The 20,948-nt window shown below is 39.5% G+C and overlaps 1 protein-coding gene across 4 annotated transcripts; it reads right to left on the bottom strand.

The window, feature by feature from the left end:
- Positions 1 to 3,162: 3,162 nt before the first annotated feature.
- On the bottom strand, positions 3,163 to 19,563 carry mier2 (mesoderm induction early response 1, family member 2). Of its 4 annotated transcripts, none has more exons than XM_026159679.2 (13): positions 19,082 to 19,563; positions 17,753 to 17,924; positions 16,337 to 16,450; positions 16,002 to 16,110; positions 15,215 to 15,294; positions 14,543 to 14,612; positions 12,510 to 12,655; positions 11,921 to 12,002; positions 9,950 to 10,044; positions 9,724 to 9,854; positions 8,074 to 8,216; positions 7,387 to 7,484; positions 4,988 to 6,011 (listed from the first exon to the last, which is right to left on the bottom strand). In XM_026159679.2, the coding sequence occupies exons 2-12, from the start codon at positions 17,897 to 17,899 to the stop codon at positions 7,432 to 7,434; spliced, it is 1,170 nt and encodes a 389-aa protein (XP_026015464.1). In that variant the 5' UTR covers positions 17,900 to 17,924; positions 19,082 to 19,563; the 3' UTR covers positions 4,988 to 6,011; positions 7,387 to 7,431. The 4 variants fall into 4 exon arrangements, with proteins under 4 accessions (XP_026015462.1, XP_080153637.1, XP_026015464.1 ...); XM_026159678.2 differs by having other exon boundaries at positions 5,287 to 6,011; positions 7,387 to 7,487; XM_026159677.2 differs by lacking the exon at positions 7,387 to 7,484 and having other exon boundaries at positions 3,163 to 6,011.
- Between the last annotated feature and the right edge of the window lie 1,385 nt (positions 19,564 to 20,948).

Genomic DNA, 20,948 nt, shown 5'->3' with positions numbered 1-20,948 from the left:
AGTGCCATTAGTTTCCACATCTGGAAAGCCATCATTCGTGATGAAGAGAAAAAAGCATTTGCCTCCTTCCCTGAGTTCTTTGTTTCTGTATTTATCACACTTTAATGTTTCAACACATCAAATAAATTTTGATATGAGATTAAAAAACACTTAACCCAAGTAAATATAAAATGATACTCTTTATGAAGGCCGTATCTTGCCTGTTGCTCACTAAACCCGTCATCTATGGCTCTGTTTTAGACAGTGTTGAGGACTTCTGTTGTCATGGATATGTATCAACATGTCTTCTTGAGTCATTTCAACGTATGATGAGATTTAACACTCAAAAATAAATGTTTTCTGTGTCTTTCTTATTTTTCTTAGGTTTCTTTGTGAGATTTCTTACTTTGCACACATGAATCTTCCATTGCTCATACACATGCAGCAGCTTGGGGACCTTTAGCTAGATTGCCCTCCTTCGGATTGTTACCTTGGAGAGTATACACCCACTACCAAACATTGGTGTGAATGTAATACTTTCTTTCCTTTGCTGTACTTGATCACTGCACTGAATCCATGAGGGTACTGCTGAAATTGCCAATTAGCTCACGCGCTGTTGTGTGGGAGCACACGCTGACCCATAAATCCACACAGACAGCATGGAGCAAAGTAGCATTACCAGCAACAAACAAGACCTTCCATCATTTATCTGAACCCAGCTCATAAATGTCAATAAATGAAGGGCGTACTGTCGGGAACCAGGCCAGAAAACAGTATGCTGAAATATATAGAAGTTCTGAGAAGTAATTATATTCAGTTTTAAAAGATAAAGACCATAAAAAGAAGGGAAATATATGGATAAAATATTATCAGTGTGGCATGTCAGTGACGAACCTCTTTACTGTTATATACGTCAGCTCACACAGTCATAAAACAAACACTCCCGTCTTCCCATTTGAGCTTTAATATTAAAAACTTTCAGGCCTTAGGTTGCAGAGTAGACTCGCAGCATAACTTTGCTTCTTGTTGAGAAGAGTCTGTTAAATATTTTAGTGCTGCATCGTTAATCTGTGAGAAAAGGCCCCAATATGTCAGAAACACAGCTGACAAATCAGTGGCAGTGGCGGAATTAGGTTGACTTATTGTAAACCTTCCTAAAAATTATATATAATATTTAATTGAACTTTCTTTTTTTTCTGCCTTTGTTTTTACTGAGTGATGAAGTCCATGCTTCTCCACGGGGCCATGGTCCGCGTACAACGTAGGAAAGCTGCACTGCTGTTCTGGGTCTTTACCTGCAGCCTGGTACCACAAGAGGGCGCTAGAGAATCAAGTAGTAAGAAGGCACAAAGCTGTTTAAATAACAGTGGAGAGGACACAAAGGCAAAATCTCTTAAGATGGTAAAACACAAAATCTAGAGGGGTAAAAATTTGGGCAGAATTAAAGTTGTACTGACAGCAAACTCTGTTCTGGTTCAGCTTCTGATTTCCCAACGTAGTCTCCACAGCGGATAGATCCACATGTGATCTGGCACTGGTTTTATACTTCCTGACACAACCCAGGCTTGGGATCAGCACTCATGATCCCCTGAAGGTGGGTTGGTGTTTCCTTGTGGACTATTAAAGTGAATGTGTTAACAGCTACATTTGGAGCCAGGTTAACCAGCAACAGGCCCATTAACAGTTGCTGTTTTACTATAAACAGAGGGGGATAACACAGCAAAAATATTGATATAAACATATAACAATTATATTAAAGAAAAAAGAAAGAAAGACAGAAAAAAAGGAAAACAAAGAGCTTTTCTTAAGAAAAGTGGCCATCATTAAAGATCAAGTCTGAGAGCTACTGGAGCAGCTGAGCTATGGCTCTTTTGCAATCAATTTCTCCCACCGCAACTATTAGCTGTTAAGATTTCATATTTTTGTAGAACACTGCGTATTGCACAAACAAGTGGTGCCACATCACCTGTGAAAACCAATAATACTTTAGGAATAAATTGAACATTTCCATTGTTCTATTTATTTATTTTTTAACTTTTTCAAAGCGATTACAAACAAATAAGAAAGAAGCAGAAGCTTATAGATGGATAAATATGCTAGTAAAAAATAATAATGATAATAATGAAGAAAAGAGAAATGCTGTTAAATTAACTCCTTTTCCTTTGCAAATAACAAATGTAGAGAAAAAGGCCAGATAAAAGTCTGCTTTTTTCATGAGTAATTTTTTTTATGTCTTAAAAGCAAAGATCATAAAGACAAAGAAAATATACAGACAAAAATAATAATATAAAAATAATTGTACTAGTTTTCCTTTATTGTCTTATCCAAAGTGCCTGCATATATAAGCATTTAACAACAAAACAAGCACTGATCTGAAACCAGCATTAAACCTGGAGGACTGAAAGGCCCAGCACAGAGAGAAGAGAAACAGGGATAGATGGAAGGAAACAGCTGGGGCCAAATCTTTGTTTTCTGTGCAACTTGGACTAAAACTTACAGACATGCAAGTTTAGTACATCAATGTACACATTACATATGTACAATTATGATTCTGTGAAATTACCAAAAGAATCCATGAAATTGTTCCAGTAAGAGTCAATTTAATAGTATGCTGTGTATCATGCACTATACAAATATATATATATATAAACTGGCATTCATCATCTCTTGAGTCATCATCATGTTCGCCTCTTTTTTAAGATTTGTTAGCTGAGTGCTCTTTTCATTCAGTCAAGGCTCTCAGTCACTTTGTGGCTTGCAGAGGTTTTGGGACATGCCAGCATGGTTCAATAAATGATCAATTATAAACTAAAAACTTGTCATTTTAAATATATGAGGCTCGAAGAGAAGAACGGGGAATTCCTCAGATCAAAGGTGGGACTTACCTGGGAACTTGAGACAAGCAGGTCTCTGAACTTCTATGATGGCATAATCTTCACACACGACGTCTCGGACCAACAAGCTGTAAATATAAACCACTTTCCTCTCTGGATGTTCGGAGTGATGACTGACTTTACAAAAAGCATCATTTTACCAGAAACTGAGAAAACTGTTCACCTTCATTCATCAGAGTGGAAAAAGCATTAAGTCCACTCGTGCAGCATCACTACACTGTTGAATGTTTAAGTCAAACTTTGGGCAATTGGGTTTTATGCTAAAATAAAAACACGAGCAATATATGAGTTTGTTCATCTTCTGGATTCTTTGTTGCTTTATTTGAAGTGCCCTTTGGATGGGATATACATAGAAAATTAAAATAAAAAACAACCTCCAAGGCACTAGCTGGAAGGCAACACATGTAATATCAATATTCTTACAGCAAGGTCACATTTAATCTATAAAACTGAAGTTTTTAATTTTTTTTAAATATTTTATTAAAACATTTAATTTATTATATTAAAAACAGACAAAACAGCAACAAAAATCTTGATTTTTTTAATTACTCAGCGTGTTGGCTTCAATGTTCGACAGTCCTCTCAGCTGCTCCTTGTTGCTCTGCCTTTCTCTTTAAAATACTCATATGGTGCTCTGTTGGATTCAGATGTGGTCGTCTCAGTTTAAACTATTTTCTTCCTATGGTACTTTTGGCAGTGACAATCTTTTTTGAAAATTCTGGAGACTTGGAGTCATCCTGTCAACCAGTAATTTATCTAAAGACATTTATCAAGATATCAAGAAACATTCCCCCAACACTTCATCCAGCCACAGTCCCACCTCCCTGCCTCACTGCTGGGACTGTATTCACTGTGGTGGTCTTGGCCCAGCTTATGCTAAACATGCTGGAACAAATCTAGGGAAAACAAATTCATCCGTCATCTGACTAAGAAATCTGCTCCTAATAAGCGTCAGGCTTCTTCTCATGTTTGTAACAGTTTTGTGCTGGAGAGAGACTTCCTGTTCGTTGTGGTGAACGTATGTGAGTCATCTAACACGTGGCTGTGTTTTCAAGAGCTAGCCCGTGCTAGAGAACAGCTACTGTGGTTTGATCTACTTCTTCTGATTATTTATGCATCTGTTCTTTTGCTGATAGACACCCATAAATAAATAAACTGTACGTTCTGATGCTCATGTTAATGGATCCAGGCTAACTGGAGATCTGAGAAGGACTTGTTTTGGTTTCAGTAATCAGATTTTCTGACTTGTCGCTGATCTTTTTGTTGTGGTCAGAAGTTTACATACATCATGGGTATGAACTCTACCAAATCTGCCAAGAAGAGGGGAGAAATTTACAGCTGGAAATGTCAGCTACTAAGGTGTCTGGTTCAGCTGCAGGTCGATAAAGGAAATTTAACCAAATGTATAAATCTGAAAAGCTCTATGTACATTTTTGACATTGTGTGGATTAGTGAAGATCGAAAACAAATTCAAACACAATTCATGTTTGTAAAGTCATTAAAGATGACTCCCCAGAAACTGAACAGTTCAAAGAAATAATTAAAAGCCCCAGATTTCAATGACATTCATGCACATGATGACTCGTGTGTAAGCTTCTGACCACAACTGCGTTTGTTTGTTTTTGTGCTTATGTATATTTTATGTTTTTGTTTTATCTTTATGTGGTGGAAATATTTCACTCGTGAACCGTTTTATATTTCAGCGATATTGCACACGGGTATTCTCACTTCTGTATATGGCAGCTTAGCATGTAAAGTTTTATATTTCAGTCTTTCATTTTTAAGCCCATTATATGAAACAGGCTCGTCATGGTAGCAGTTATTCATCATACGAGAAATGGTGTTCATGACTGATGACAAAACCCTGCACCTTTATAAATCTATATACATTTTCAGTGGTGGGAAAAAAGAGGAAAATTTCCACAGAAGCAAAAAGAAAGGAAATTTAAAAAAGAAATAAAATACAATAAAACAGGAAGTTATTGCGCCCCATTAGGCTCCTACATTGCTGCATATTCAAATCAACCGTAGAACTTTTTTTCCTTTAAGGTGTTCATATTTTTTTAAATCTTAAGAAAGATGAACTTTTGTGTAGAATAAAGACAAAGCAGATATGTAGGGCCAAGAAAGGAGAAAACATTTTAAGTTAATGTTTAAATAAACTACTCTGTAGTCAGACCCCCCCACCCCCGTATTACATCAGGTGAGGTACAGTCCAATAGCAGATCTGAAATGGCTGCAGCAGTGAAAATGCTGACTGATATGAAGAGCATAAAAACAGTCATGTTGTCTGTATTCACGGTAAGAATCTGGGGGGGAAAACCAAATCTGAGCAGCAGTCAAATTTGTCTGTTCTGATAAATAAGAAAACAAAGCAGCAGTGGTCAACATTGTCAATAATCAGTTTCAGGAATAATGGACAGCAGCATATAATCAATGCCTGAAAGTAGTGATTAACACAGTCATCATTCCACAATGGGCGTAGGATTCGAGCGCCTCCTTTTAAGAAGAGGCACACAAGTCACCTGCTAACACAGGTAATAGGTCCATCTGTTTTCAAGCAAGTTGCATTAACGCACTTTTTGTCCTCTCATTTCTTTTTCACCCTGCTGTAAAAGATCACTACCAACCAAAAACACACAGGGCAAATTACACAGAGTACCACTTAGATATCTCCATGTCCCCTTCACTGTGTGAGAGAGCGAGGATGCTGGACGGGTGAGGGGTGAAGCAAACTGCTGAATGCCTGGAAGTGTGACGGGAGGACAGCGGTTGAGGATGATGAAGAGGACGGCAGGCTAAATTCCACCTGCAGCATGTGGGAAGCACTGGCCCCACCGCTCACTGTGCCACAGTCAGGGCCCTCAGAAAGTAAATGTTCGCCACGCATGTGTAGCTGAAAGAAACAAGAGTTTGGGAGCCCGTGGTTGTCATGGAGGGCCGGAGAGTTCCCGCAGGCCCACTGGGAGGTCTCAGCAAAGAGCTGAGACTGGAGCTGGACTGGAGCTGAAGGACAACAACTATCTGAGCCAGATTCCTGCAGGCCGTCTATGGGCGGGAGAGAGAAAGGACATCCGAACAGCTGCTGAGGACACTCGTCGCCGCACAGCTCTGACAAGCCCATCACCAGCTCGCCATCTGGACAGACGTATAGAAATTCACAGGACGACAGATTAATAAAACCTCCATTACTGTTGTCATATATTCTAGGATGTATGTTTGATGTCTATGGTTACAATGGCATCTGAGGAGTGCTTTTGTGCTCTTCTAGCGTACCTATTTCTACTACAGAGTACCCAGCAAACATTTAAACGGCTGGCGGTCTTTTCTCGAACGATAGTCATAGTTCCAAAATGAAAGCTGAACCGATATCAAGAATGTTACCTTCACATCAGCACCAACTTCCTAACATAAACGAGGTTCTTGTCGAACGTCCTTGTTAGATTTTCAAGCACGAGAAAGTTTGTGTTTAAAAATTCTGTTTTACTGTCAGAATAAAGGAAATAGAAATTAAATTCTCTCAAGAAAAGCATGAGAAGAAAAGAAGAAACCTTAGTGGTGACTCAAACTCGTGACCTCACGCTTTCAGGTCGAGAAAACCGAACTTCATGTTTGAATGAAGCATTCCTGAGTCGACGTCGCAGACAGAGAGGGAATAATTGTCCAATGTGCTAAATTCACCAACAAAAAAATGAAAAGAAATTCAGATTTACGAAACTGAAAACAACTTAAAAGTGTTGTTTATTTAAAACATTTAAAAAGATTCCAGGAGCACGACTCTGTGAGTACGTGACGATGTAAAATCCACGGAAATATTCATGTGGATATCTGCTCACAACCACATATTAGTTGTGAAAAAATAATGAATAAATAATAAAAATGGCTATCATTCCATCTTTGCAATAACTTAATATTCATTTCTCACCGTTTAAGAGACGAGCCGACGTCCCTTTTGTTCTATGCGGAAACAACATCTACATCCATCGCTCTACATCGGCGTCGCACCCCGACCTGTCCTGACCAGGGACGCGACGTCGCAGTTTGAACCATGTTTGCTGGGTAATCTCCTCAAACATCTTCCTCATATGAGGAGATTATGAACTATCTGAAATATCTACACAACTCTGTTTACTGCATGTTTTATACTGTGAATTCTACACATGCTGTGCTGTGTATATCAGCGAGCCACTGCAATAAATGCATTTTTTTTTGCTACACTGATTTTGAAGTTTATTTTAATACAGCAGTCTTATTTTGAAAAGATGTGACGGTATATAAGGGAAAAAACTGTATTTGGAAAAAACAAAGGGAAAAAAGCAAAAAGCAATATTTTAAATAACATCTCCAACATTATTCAGACACTATTTGCAAATGCGCTAATTATTACACAGCCAGAGGAGGCTGTTTACATTAGACCCGTTTCTTTCCTTTCTCATTAAACTTTGTCTATTTATTTGTCTGATTATTTCCCAGTGACCACATTATTTTAGTTTTCTGTACTCATCCTCTTTACCTGCAGGCTGCTCAACCTGCTGTCTGTGGCCTGAGTGGACTGAGGTCATGGCTTTAAGAGAAAACGGGGAGTTCGTCTGCGCCTGGGGCGGCCCTCTTCTTCTGGAGCACCATCAACATGCACAACATGCCCAAGCGCGCACACACAGACACACGCGCAGACGTGCATACATGCGAGCAAAAACACAACACAAAACAAATGTATACCATGAAAATATTGGGGAAAACAAAGGAAGGGAGACATAAAATGTTTCATATGAGACAGGGATAATAAATATGTCAAAATAAACAGGAAGAATATATAAACAAACAGGAAATCAATGGAGCCCATGTATAACATGACTGAAAGATGATTTGGCATGTATGTTTCACATGGCATGTAAATGGTTTATGTACAAAAAGATGGGTAAACATACATAGATTCAGTTTTATCAGACACTGAAACTTTTGTTTATCTACTTTTTCTTTTGTGAAGAAGAAGAAGAAGCTTGTGTCTTTACTTTGAACTTAAGGCCACAGTTAATAACACTTTAGACTGAAGCCTTTGCTTCACTATTATTTGAATATTATTTTAGTTCTCTGTAAGAAAGGACATTTTGTGTGGCAAGAGCTCACCAAAGTAAATATAAAGAGCTTCCATCTGAGCCATCACGTCAGGTGTTTTTATGAGGCGACCTCTGGTTTTTACCTTGTTTGTCCTGGTCCAGGTTCGACTGTGGAGGTAACGGGGACTCCAGCTGCCCTGTGCCCATGGAGCTGTGAGGCAACAACCTTGTGGAACTGTTGTTTCCCTCGAGTTCCACAACCTCCCCATCCTGGTCTCCATCCTCCCTGCAACACACAGCAGAACTACTTCCAGCTCTGATAAATTATGTGTTTGCGACCTACAGAGCTCACAGTTTTCACTCAGACAGTAGTTGTTGTAAAATCTGTTCATATAACTTGGATTAACCAGCTCTTTGCAGACCACCAGCATCTTTAGACGTCCTTTGAGGTGAGAGACTTTAACAGATAGCTCACGAAAACTTTATTTTCTTACAGATCAAGTGAGGTGGAATTTGTCAAAATGCTGTTAAAGTGAAGCAAAAACATGTGGGAATGAAGAATTAGGCCCTTCCAGGTTCCAGTTGTAATAGGTCATCTGGTGTAACCTGATGTAGTTTTAGTGTAGACCTTTTATTCGGTGGACTGGAGAAAGAGCGTAACAATGGTTTAACCTAATAACGCACTAAAAGCGCGCATCAGGTTTTCTAATTTGCAAGTTAGGTCAACAATTTTTATTTATCATGTTCTTAAAAATTCTGCAACATCTAGACCAGTTTAATCTAAAACTGAGCGAGCAAGAGATCATCAATACCATCAGGATCATCAGTAACCCACAGAATATTAAGGAGGCCGTGTCTCATGAAAATACTGCCCAATGGCAGCATGTAAGAATTAAAAAGTAAGAGATTTAGAATTGATCCTTGAGCTACCTGACAGGTCTCACGCTTAGAAAGTAGACCTCTCTGAAGTCCAAAGCCTATCTGGCAATTTTACAGGAAGTGATTCTAGACATGTACCAAAGTGTAAATGAGCACTTCCTTTACCCGAACTCTACCTCTTTATCAAGTGTCATGAAAATGAGCTTCATAGTTTTTGTATGATTCTGTTATGAGACAGAATCATACATACTGTCAGTGCGCCCCAGGGTGGCTGTGGCTACAATGTAGCTGCCATCACCAGTGTGTGAATGTGTGTGTGAATGGGTGGATGACTGGATGTAGTGTAAAGCGCTTTGGGGTCCTTAGGGACTAGTAAAGCGCTATACAAATACAGGCCATTTACCATTTTTACCATTTAGAAAAACAAAATACCAAAATTTTTGCAGGGATCAGAAAAAAACCAAAAATCTTAAAGCTACTTTGAGCTACTCTGGAGAGCATGTTTGATATGGCAGAGTTTGGAAGTACTTCCTGACACATTCCTAAAAGCAGGTTTCCCCTTCAAGGCTGTCTCCTTGTGCAACACTTTAACACTTCAGAACTGCTCTCTGTAAAGTCCCACTCGGATCACTTGCACATGTACATTTGCTGGATTTCTGTAGTCCAAACTGTTTCCATTTAGATTTCATTGTGGAGTACAGGACAAATTCACAAAGAGGTTTGAGTGAATTTGTTGGCCATAATTAAGATGCAAGTGGACAGATGGGAGCAGCGGGGAGCAGTGCAGTGCTCCACAAGGAGACAAACCTGAAATCCGATGGCTGTTCTTGCTTTTTATGTGCCGTTCTTTCTGATTGCACCTTTTATCTAAAAGACTCTGGTTATCTTCAGATTGGTGTCCCAGCAACACTCACATGCTCCCTGATTGCAGGCTGTACTTCTTGCGGCTCAGCCTGGTAGCCTGCTGAGTAAAGTACTTGTGACGCTCAGACTTCTTCCACATGTAGTAATACTCCACACACTCGCCCACTGAGCGTGTTCGTACCTGTGGATAAGAAGAGGTTGTTTTTGCATTAGCGGAAAATAGTCAACCCTTTTAAATCAGCATATCAGGTAGCAGGTCATCCTCTGGGTGCTCACCTTATTTGCCTGAATGAGGTGGAAGTTTTTCCCATAAACTCGATACCCATGCTCAAAGTTCCTGCACTCCTCCTCGCTCCAGGAGCAGAGCTCTTCTAAAGACAGCGGACATCAAAAATAAGTTTATAAAACTACATAATAATTTTACATTTTTACATAATTGTAATTACAATCACATAAACTAAATAGAACAGAAAAACTGAAATGAAAAGTGACACTCTTAATATCATAATCTGTTAATTTTGCTTTCCTGTTTCTAGCATAATAAAACTGGTCTTAAACTGGAGGCTCATTTCTGATTTGAAGGTCATGAGGTCACATCAGTGAGTTATTCCTTCTCTGCAGTGATGAAGTTGGCAGCTATAGTTCCACCGAAATGGTAATGAAACGTCATACTTTGCACCGGAAAAGAATTACACTGGCCTTGGGTTGTTGAATAAGCCTGCATTTCTCTCTTTTATTAAGAATACCACAGATTTTTCATTGACACTGGTATGCTGTTACTGCAGATCTAATTCTAACACAGGCTTTATTGAGAAGACCAGGGGAGGCTGACTTTCAACGACTGAACTTTTTTCATACTCGCTTTTTTGTCATGGATACTTGAAAATGTTGTGGTAACACAACTATTTACACATCTACAGACCAATCAATTCTTTTCCCTGAAACAATTCGGCTTTAGACCAAAATATTACGCAGAAATAGTAACCTGTTATTTTACTAACACCATTAAGGGCTTTTTTGGTGGCAGTTTTGTGGGGGTGGAATACACACAAACTTTTGAGGGTCTTGTTATTCTTGATCTAAAAAACGCATTTGACACTGCCAATCACAATATACCCAAATGTGCAGTGTGTGATGGATGAACAAGAAAGAAAATTAGTGAAACTATTGAAAAACAGAATGGGCATTCCCCAAGGACTGCTACTTGTTCCAATGCTTTGCACTCTGTTTATCAGTGATTTGCCTGCAAGCTACCCAGAGGCTGATGATAACATTTTACGTTTTTAATAATAATTTGAGATCCGCAACTCAAATTTGATAAACATGAAACAAATTCAAAGACTGTTAAGACCAATCTGAGTGTTTTCAATCTTATTCAACACTAGATGAACTTTGCAGCAGCCCAGCTGTTTATGCATTCTTTCATATTTTCGCAATTTGTGATATTTTATGACAGTATGGGTCTAAGTATCACCATCTACAACTAAGCACCTTCTATCTTTTTATAAACAGACTCTAAATAATGAATTTAAAAAAATACAGTCCACTTAGTTTTGATGTTTTCATTCATATCTTTTGTGTTAAAGTAGTTTTTAAATGCAGACTGGCCGCATACCTCTAGATGCATAAGACGGTGACGGCAGTCACTAGGACCATGTTGGACACTGTAAAACACCACATCAAAGATCTGGTGTTTAATTTGGACAATCAGCATTCGCCATAATGACCTGTCACCTATTCAGGAAGCATGTCCTGTCAGGCCTCCTGAAATCAAATTAATTATAGATATTGAATCTTATTAAAAGTCAAATTTTGGTTAATGGCAAATAAAAATCATTTGTTAATTTCTGTATCGTTTTATGTGCATTTCATTTTATTTATGTTTTTCCCTAGTTATCTCTATTTATTGACTTGTATCTATATTGTATAGTATGGTAACGGTTTTATGTAACTAAATATGATAAAATTTTGTGTGTTGTGGGTATAAATGCCTAACTAGGGTCAATGGTTGAAAATAGGCCACAGTTTCATGTCTGGGAATTCCTCAGTTAAGTTTTGCCCTTGCTAATGGATTAAAAAATTGTATAAAACACTGTAACTGCAAAAACCTGTGACATATGGGTGCAACGATTTTCTGATGACTTTAAATTTACATACTATCAATCATTATTACAAACTTATTCTGGGTTGTTCACAAAGGTGTAAAATGCCCAGTTGGGGAAAGTAGCACAACGGGATAGTTCTTACCACTGAATACTTTCACGTTGAAACGAAATCGCCTCAGTGCTTCTTCGACATTAAAGTTGCATTTCACTAACTCGTACAGTGCCTGAAGGTTTAGAGGAAACACAAAAACTGTCACTCAGTGAAGACTTACCTCTCGGTTTAAGGCAAGTTAAAGAAAACAAGAACTCTTGATTATGGACATAAAGGCTGACCATGTTTAGCCATGGTCCACTATGAGTTCAGGTAATGCAGACTAAACGAGACAAGTAGAAGAAGTCTTCTGAAACGTCTTAAGGAGATTGGGATGAGGTTAGTAATCCAGACATCTGAATAACAAGACAAAAGTAAAATCTTCAAGTACACAGATCTAATAATACATGGACTTCTTTTTATCCAGCTGTTTGTTTCTTTCAGCGTGTACAGAAGGCACATTTATTATATTTTACCACAGCTAAAAACTGGTTAAGATGAGTCATTCGCCTTTGTGTGGGGGGCAGTTGCGACATTGCCATGAAGGAAGAATACTTCGTTACTGAAGAGGGGCGCTTACGTGTTACTACAGACTAGCTTAAACAAACAAAAGTAGCCAGCAGTGTTTGCTGAGATGTACCTGTTCATTGTCTTGGACAATGACCTCCTCGGTTCCTACTGCCTCCTCCTGGCCACGGGGTCTTTGTGCATTCAGCAAGAACTCCTCCACTTCATGCACTGGCAGAACCCCTGGCCTCCACAACAACTGGTCTTCGGTGCTGTAAGCTAGAGGGTGACAGGCACAGTTTCTCAGACTTACAGCGGACACATTAGACACGTTTACTCTGTATCGTGTTCGTGTTTGCACTGTGCTTTACATTATGGACTTGAATACACCTCGGTTTTTCTCAGTGCCTCAGCTCCTCTCTTTCACACTCACTCTCTCTTTCATGCATCAACATGCTTTGAAAGGCAGTCTTGCCGAGCACAATGAGGTTGATGTATTTTTTTGTGGATGTATTTGGGCGGTTTTTTAGAAGCAGTGACAAATTGTCCTCCCACATTCCTTATAGATTTGTTAATAATGTAACAGCAATTTTTAATGAAGGCAGCACGACCACACTCTGCACACTGAGCTGAGTCCAACAGAACTGTGCTGGTCCTACATCTTGAAGCAGGTCACAGCACAGTACACATCAATCACACCAACTCTGGGGAGTCAAAAGTGCTTGGACACAGTACTAAACACGTAATCCCCTCTTCCATTAGTACCATCTGATCAACTCGCCACGGTTCACCACAGTTTTCAGGATTTTCCATTAGATCATTCCTAAAAAAACGTACCAGGCACAAGGTACACATGCTTGGCCGGGGTTCCAAGTGATCTGAGCAGATACTAAAATGTGACATCGTCAGACTGCATGCCACCGATTGGCTGGTCAGCGGTGTCACTTAATGAGTCAAGAGAGTCTCATTCACGAAACTCAACATCGCCATTTTTGAAACCCGGCAACGAGGGAAATGTCTACGGAAAACAACACTGTGGTCCCCGAGTGTGATGAAAAGCCACAGACAGAGCAACAGGTCTACTTCCGAGTCGAGTATATATATGTATATATATATTAGGGGTGCAACGATACTCATATCGATATTGAACCGTTTGATACAGTGCTTTCGGTTCGGTACGCAAATGTATCGAACAATACAAAATTTTTAATTTATTTTATCAACTTTTCTTCTGACGATGCTGTCTGTGTTGAGAGCTCAGTGGATCTGCGTTCGACTACTCCGCCTAGGCTGCACTGTCGAGCGCAGATCCATTACTGAGCACAGCGCAAGCTAGCAAGACAGAAGCTCGTTGCAACATGGCAAACTTCCACCCCTACCCTCATTCAGATCTGGCCTTTGGAACTATTTTGGTTTTCATGTGAAGTATGACCCTGAAGGTAAGCGCGTCATGGACTAAAGTAAAACAGTATGTTGGATGTGCCACGCAATGCTCAATTACATGGGTGGGAACTAGTGCGTTAGCACAGTTTTCTCGTTAACGTGTTGACGCTGGACGGCAGCACGTTAACGGAGATTTGCCGTGTTGTGGCGTTAACGTCATTTCAGATTAACGCTGACAGCACTAGTGGGAACACAACGAATATGACTGCACATTTACTCCGACATCATCCTCGTGCAAAGACAAGTCGAAGCAGACAAAAACAACAAGCACGCATGCTACAAACTTTACCCGAGTCATTTAGACAGCCGTTAGCACAGGATTCTCCTTATGGGGACCTGATATGTTTAATATGCTGCTGAGAATATAGCCCAGAAGAAGCGGATAGTATAGCTTTTATTTTGGAAAGAGCCATTTCTCTGTAATAAACTCTCTTTTCCAAAGATTAGTGATTTCTCCATCAGATAGATTTATTTTTTTTATTACTTTGTTGTTTCAGCAACATTAAATTTAAAAACTGTACGTTTGAGTTAAAATATATATTTATAATTTTAATAAATGACAAATTAAAAAGGCATGAACATTTTTTTGTATCGAAAAAATATCGAACCGTGACACCAAAGTATCGAACCGAACCGTGAATTTTGTGTATCGTTGCACCCCTAATATATATGTGTGTATATATATCAGAACAACTGTCAAAAATGACAATTTCAGTTGCTTACCTCTCTCCTGGTAGGTGTACGGGCTGATTGGAGGGATTTTTGCCTGATACATGGAGCCAACCATGATCTCCTAAACAGGAAATCCAAACATGAATAGTCATAATTGTGAAACGTGTGATCATGCCTATAAAAGCTGAAATTTTATTTTAAAATGTACACATGTTAGTGTTCTTTGTGTCGACCTACAACCATGAGAAACACAGGCCTGTCCAAAACAAGCTGTTACATTTAGAAAGCTGAGCCACTGTGGTTTTAGAACTTGGGAGATTTTTTTCCTATTAACCATTTCTCTGGCTTATATGAATTTGAATTTTCTTAAGTAGAGCATTTTTGGCCAGCCCATTAAAAGCATCGTGGTTCTGTTGAAATTAGGTCTCAGCTCAGTAGCCTAACTTTGAATTATAATTAGTGCCAGAGCAGGAAAAAGTGTCATGTTTATATAAATGTAACCAAAGCCTAGTGTATATTCAGCCTTTGATTGCACTGATCAAAAGAACCATTACCAAAGGGTTGATAACCCATATTTTATTGCTGCCTAACTGTCTTGCTATTGGCATTTTATCTGATTTGCTTTCCCATAAAGACAAGTTGCAACGTAATGTGTCTCCCTTAAACTTAAAGGTGATTGAGAGTCACTTAGTCAAAATAAGATTACTATGCTCAGTAACCCACCTTTTGCTCTTCATTGGATGGAATAGAGACATCATCAGAGTCTTCATCTGATGAACTGATCAACGTGTCTTTGTCTCCACCTAAAACACATGAAATATTAGAGAAAGATCAGGAGAACATTCAAATAACGCCACAAGATTTTCCATGCCATCTTAAAAGCCAAAGCTTTCTGCTGATTAAGAAAGGGAATCTTAAGCATATTTAAAACCACAATTCTTTATAGTCATGATAAAAAATAAAATGACTATACACTGCATCTAACTCAGTATGAACCACAATTCAGTATAAAGCAGAATATGCACAACATCAATGAGCAAAGTGGCACCTCCTCTTTTTAACCTGTTCAGTGTGTTCAGTCTGTGCACCATGAACAACACTAAAGCTGCATACCTGCTGTACATTTGGTTTTCATGTTTTATAGAGTCAGCACCTTTCACATAGAATCACTATCTGGATATGACTGTTTCAATATATTAAAACTCCTGTAGATTGAAATATCTCTCTGCCTTTGATTTAATGGTGTCATATGAAGAGTGACACATATATGCTATCAGACAGGAACATCTCATAACAACTTCCACAGAACTGTATAAAATCAATGCTTATTATGAGTGCATTTCCCTAGGATCACAAACCCTGACAGGTTGTGTTATTTGAAATGTCATCAAAGCACCAGAAATTCGATTCGATTCAATTTCAAACTGCGAACCTTTCTTTAGCTCAGAAAATTTCAGCGAGTTTTAGTGTTATATGAAAATGTGTTAATGCGTGTCTCCCTGGGTGTTACCTTGGATGCGGCGAAGCAGATCCGAGGTGTTTGAGGTGACTGAGGGGGTGAGATCGTCGGCTAATGATTCTTCCTGCTCCCCAGGGAAGAGATCCTCAGTTATCTGATCCTAAACCAAACATATAATAAGACAAAAAAATAAAAACAAAAGACAGAACAGTAAAAATAGAAAAACAGAGTTAGCATATTCATTAGATGTACAATCATTCAATTTGATATTTTTGACTGATTCTCAAAAGTTCTCTGACCAATTCGACCAATCAAAATCTGTTTTGATGAATAAATGAAAGATGAATGAGGCCACGGGTGTGTTCTGTGCACCTCAGGTTGTATACCTTGTCCAGTGTCATGTCTGGCAAACTGGCAGCCATGTGACAGGTCTCCTTCTCTGGATCTGATACTGTATAGCCATAGAAAGCCAACAGCTCCTCCAAGGGAAGCTCACTGGCCTACAAATAAGGCACAGAGGGAGGCAGTGACAGGTGGAGGGGAGGTGATGGGGTATAAGAGGGAAAGAAACCACAGAAATGTATAAATAACACCCACATTTCTTGAAAATCATCTACATGTCTGTCAGTTTAGCTATCTCAAGCACACTTGACACTTTTCCCTGGTCTGTCCAAATAATGCCATCAGACTGATTGAGCAGTCTCCTTGTAAGATGCCTAAAACACCCCCAGAGTGTACTCAGTTTACTCAAAGTAATTGAACTGTTCTGTAAAAATGTCAGAGTCAACATCTGCACGTCCCATGTCATTTCCTGAACACGGTGTTCAGAATTTCAGCATTTTTAAAGGTAAAAATGAATATTTCTTTACTTTACATGTTATGACAACAGACGTAGAGATTATGAGAAAAGTAAATGGTTGCGTTGATTATTTAAATCATCTTCTTCTTTGACTGCTCCCTTTAGGAGTCGCCACAGTGGATGATCTGCCTCCATCGCACCCTATCCCTAGCATCCTCCTCTGTCACACCAACCCTCTGCATGTCTTCCTTCACTGCATCTATGAATCTTCCTATTTTCCTGCTGCCTGCCTTTCTCTCCTCTGCACATGTCAAAACATCTCAGCTTCCCTCTAACTTTTTTCTCCAAACTGCTCGACCTGAATTGTCCCTCTGATGTACTCATTCCTAACTCCACCACCTTATTGCCATCTTATAAACCTTTCTTTTCACTCTTCCTGCTATACTTCTGTCACAAATCACCCCTGACACTCCTCTCCACCCACTCCACCCTGCCTGCGCTCTCTTCTACACCTCTCTTGTGCACTGTCTGTTGCTTTGGATGGTTGATGTCAGGTACTGAAACTCATCAACTTCAACTTCATATTTACTCCTCTGTTAAACTACAATTTAAAATAATTCTGTTGAAATGTTATATTGAAGGCAAATAATGCCCATAAAAAGGGGGGTTTATTAAGAGTTATCGATGCTGCTGGTTAGAGTAATTATTAAAATTCACATTCACTTGCAGTATGTTGATAGATTTTGGTCCTCAGACTGTTTTTCGTTTTTGTCAAAAAACGCTGCTGTTAAAATTTCTATGAACTAGTAACTGAATTATTTCAAAAGCAAATGTTACATGACTTTAGAGTAACAAAACTGTACTGAACAATAATAGTCGATGCCATTACTGTCAGTGATGTAGTACACCCTGCAACTATAAGGTTCCCATAATCACAGGAAGCTATTTTGCTGAATATTTTTGTGTTTATCACACATATAAACATGGCAGAACGTGATCATACAGTGTGGGATGGTGTCGCCATCTTCATCGAGCGAGGACTCTTCTCCTCCTCCAACTCCTCTAAGACCCGTAAAGACTTCTGCTTCTCCAGATGAGGGCCTTCATTGCTGTATCTCCTCCACTCTCCACTAGGCCACAAGCTCTGCATTCATGTTTAGATGCTTATCACCCACCTACAAACATGCACATAGATAAAGACAGTATGTCTGTTATGTTGCATTCAAACTCATGTAAAATAGCACAGTACATTAAAATGGTGCCGTGGCACTCGCACAAATGAACACATGAACAACACAGGATCAAATAGTGGCTGATCCTGGCTCATCCCATTACAGGTCAGCTGACTCCTCACTTTTCAAGGGCTCTTCTTTCAACTTATGAGACCTTCTGCTATCCAGACTTAGGTGTTAAACTTAATAACAGATTGATCATAGCACTTGTGGGAAGTTTAAGCGCAATGTAATGTAACTTTAAAGATATTTAAATGTCCAAGAGCTCATTGTGAATTGTCACCACAGGATGGTCGGTTTTGCTGTGATACTACATTAACAAAAAAAGCTTCACGGTGGTTTTCCTGATTCATCGACACGATTCCAGGCTCGGCTTTGGCCTGAACTAATCAGATACAATGTACGTACAGGATGAAGGCCACATAAAGAGTTTATAACCATAGTGGGAAACTTTGGGTAACACGCTTACAGCAGTAACCGTACAAGAATCTCGCCCAAACCTACTTCACATGAAGTCCAAGCGCTCTCTAAATTAGATTATAATCTACTTCTCACGACGCCAAAAGTCACCAAAAATCTCCCAACCCGTCGGTCGCTGTCTGACTGACCAGGGGCGCTTTCCTGCGACTTGGTGCTGAACGCCTCTTCCTCTCTCCGGCTCGCTACGAGTGGCAAGAAGGAAATAACTACTTCTCAATATTTCTGAAAGAGACGGTCGGAGTTTACCGCCGCCGAGTCATGACATGTCTCCCAACTTTTTCACTAAACCCACTTCGCCGGCAAGGCACACCTGAAATAGTTCAGCACCCCCGTGTTAGACCCTACCGGGCTCCCTATTGTTTTCTACGGCTTTACTATCAAGGCTGAGGGAATGGCTCTTTAAAGCCAAGAACGCGGAGAGAGGCGATACGCTGGAGAGGTTCTCCATTTCTTCCGCCGCTTCCCAGTTAAATAGCCCCCGTAGCTCTCTTTCAGCGGTCGTTCACCAGCCGGCCAAACCCTCGGCAGTCTTGTGTATCGTACGGAGTGACAGAAGTCTTAAATTCGGCCCAGCTTCTCTAACATTTGGGTCATTACATTTCTCGTTTTCGCTCACTTACCTCCGCCATTCCGTTTCTGCGCAAGCTGACTATTGCCCGGATGTTGTAGGTCTACTCTTCTCTGCTGCTCCGTTTATTGCCGCAACGATTCAGCAACAGCGGCTGCAGTGCAGCGTCGCACACAGTTACAATGACTTTTTTTCAGTAGTTTAGTTCATTTTGTTTAAGTTTACAACTTTTTTTTTTTAAAAATCCTTCGTAGTTTTAAGTAACTTTTTTAAATCGCCCCGAACCAACACTTTCGGTATCATCTCTAAAAATGTTGTTTTACTGTAAGTAACAATTCTAAAAATATTACTAGAAAAAGAAAAGGGAAATGTATCGACTGATCAGTTCAATTATTCTTCGCGTTAAAACTTAACATAATAGTGACCCAATTTCTGCTCTTCTGCTATTAAATTAGTAAACAATAGTTTGGCACTGAACGCATCTTTAAGTTAAATGTAAATGCCCCCCTTTACCAACACGTCCACGTGCGGTTGCTGAAAGACACTACGGTTTGTGCTGATTATGCGAGTGGAGGAGGGGACAGGACATGGCCAAAGCAGATAAAGATTGCTTATATGGCTTTGTCCTCAGCCAGTGACTGCTCAAAGTTGTCAGCGATTATAGAAGCATATAATGTAGCTCTACGTGTTGTCACCATATTCTCTGACATGCCTCAACTAAACTTGAATATCAAGCAACGAAGGTGAGAATATTAAAAAAGAAAAAAGAAGCAGTGGGAAAACAAAAAGTATCAACATTTAACTAAGAAGATTAAAAAAAACTTGTTAAATACCGTTAACTGAAGAATGTCTGCGTAGGATGGCATAGTATTTGCATAAATACTATTCAACGTCTTCAAAGTCTTGCGCCACCTCTTATCTCTTTACATTTTGCTTTCAAGGAGCCAGACTTTCTTGTAATTTTATAAAATGGTTTCTGAAGGTCCTTCAAAATTTTTCTTTGGACATTGGTTGCTTTTTCAATTATTTTTAGTCCAGTTGTACCTGACCATTTCATGAGGAAGCTTTTTCTTGTTCACTTTACCTTTGAATCACCGAAGCAGAGAAAAGCACCTAACTCATGAGACGAACCAGACAGCTTAGCAAAGCCCTCATTTTAAATTGTGTCTTCAGGCACTTTGTTACTAACAGCTGAAACACATATAATCTGTTCCTATTTCTTTAGTTGAATCTGTGTCGAATGCAAAAGATAACACGGGCACAAAATAATATTTCTGGACCATCAGGGTGCTTCCCAAATAGCTATGAGCCAAAAATTGGTATACCTTGGTATAGAAACTTGGTGCAGTTTGTCTTTTACAACAGCTGGACATGTGGAGAACAAAAGTAGAAGTGGGCTAAAGGCTATCTACAGCAGATGAACAGTATCTGGAATTCATGTCCCTAAGAGATATGAAGAAGACCTGACACAGGATCTGAGACATGCATCAGGCCCTTCAGTTGATCCAGAAGCTCATCTTAATGAGGGAAAAAGAGAAAAATTATACCAGAGCTGAACTGAACATCGGTGACAATAGGTCTCACGAAGTGGTGAATACAAATTTGACATTTGTGGTTCAAATTGTTGTCAGTATTTGCAGAGGAGGTCAGGAGAGAGGTACAGCAGTGAGTGTAAAGCATGGTGGAGGCTCTGTCATGGTGCATGGCTGCATTTCAGTCAGTGGGGTTGGGGATTTGTCAAAAATTGATGGAATTTTGGACACATAAAAGTAGAGTCAAATTTTAATGCAAGATGGAAAGCATCTGGAAAGCATCTGATTGGCAATGGCTTTGTGACAGGGTTCCCAAACACACGGCCAGTGCAGTAAAAGCACACCTGGATACAAGAAGATACAATGGAGCCCTATAAGTCATGGAAA

This window comes from Astatotilapia calliptera, chromosome 23 (assembly GCF_964374335.1).
Source record: "Astatotilapia calliptera chromosome 23, fAstCal68.1, whole genome shotgun sequence".
Classification (NCBI taxonomy): Eukaryota; Metazoa; Chordata; class Actinopteri; order Cichliformes; family Cichlidae; genus Astatotilapia; species Astatotilapia calliptera.
The sequence above is the reverse complement of the archived record's forward strand: the minus strand, read 5'-3'. Positions and strand labels throughout refer to the sequence as shown.

Bases quoted from the DNA above. Each gene is read 5' to 3' on its own strand.
- mier2 (XM_026159677.2), bottom strand. From the start codon at position 17,899: ATGCAGAGCTTGTGGCCTAGTGGAGAGTGGAGGAGATACAGCAATGAA. The intron at 15,295-16,001 runs GTAACACCCAGG...CATGTGTTTTAG, and splicing joins TCTGCTTCGCCGCATCCAAG to GTGGAGACAAAGACACGTTG. The intron at 12,656-14,542 runs GTAAGCAACTGA...GTCACCCTCTAG, and splicing joins GTACACCTACCAGGAGAGAG to CTTACAGCACCGAAGACCAG.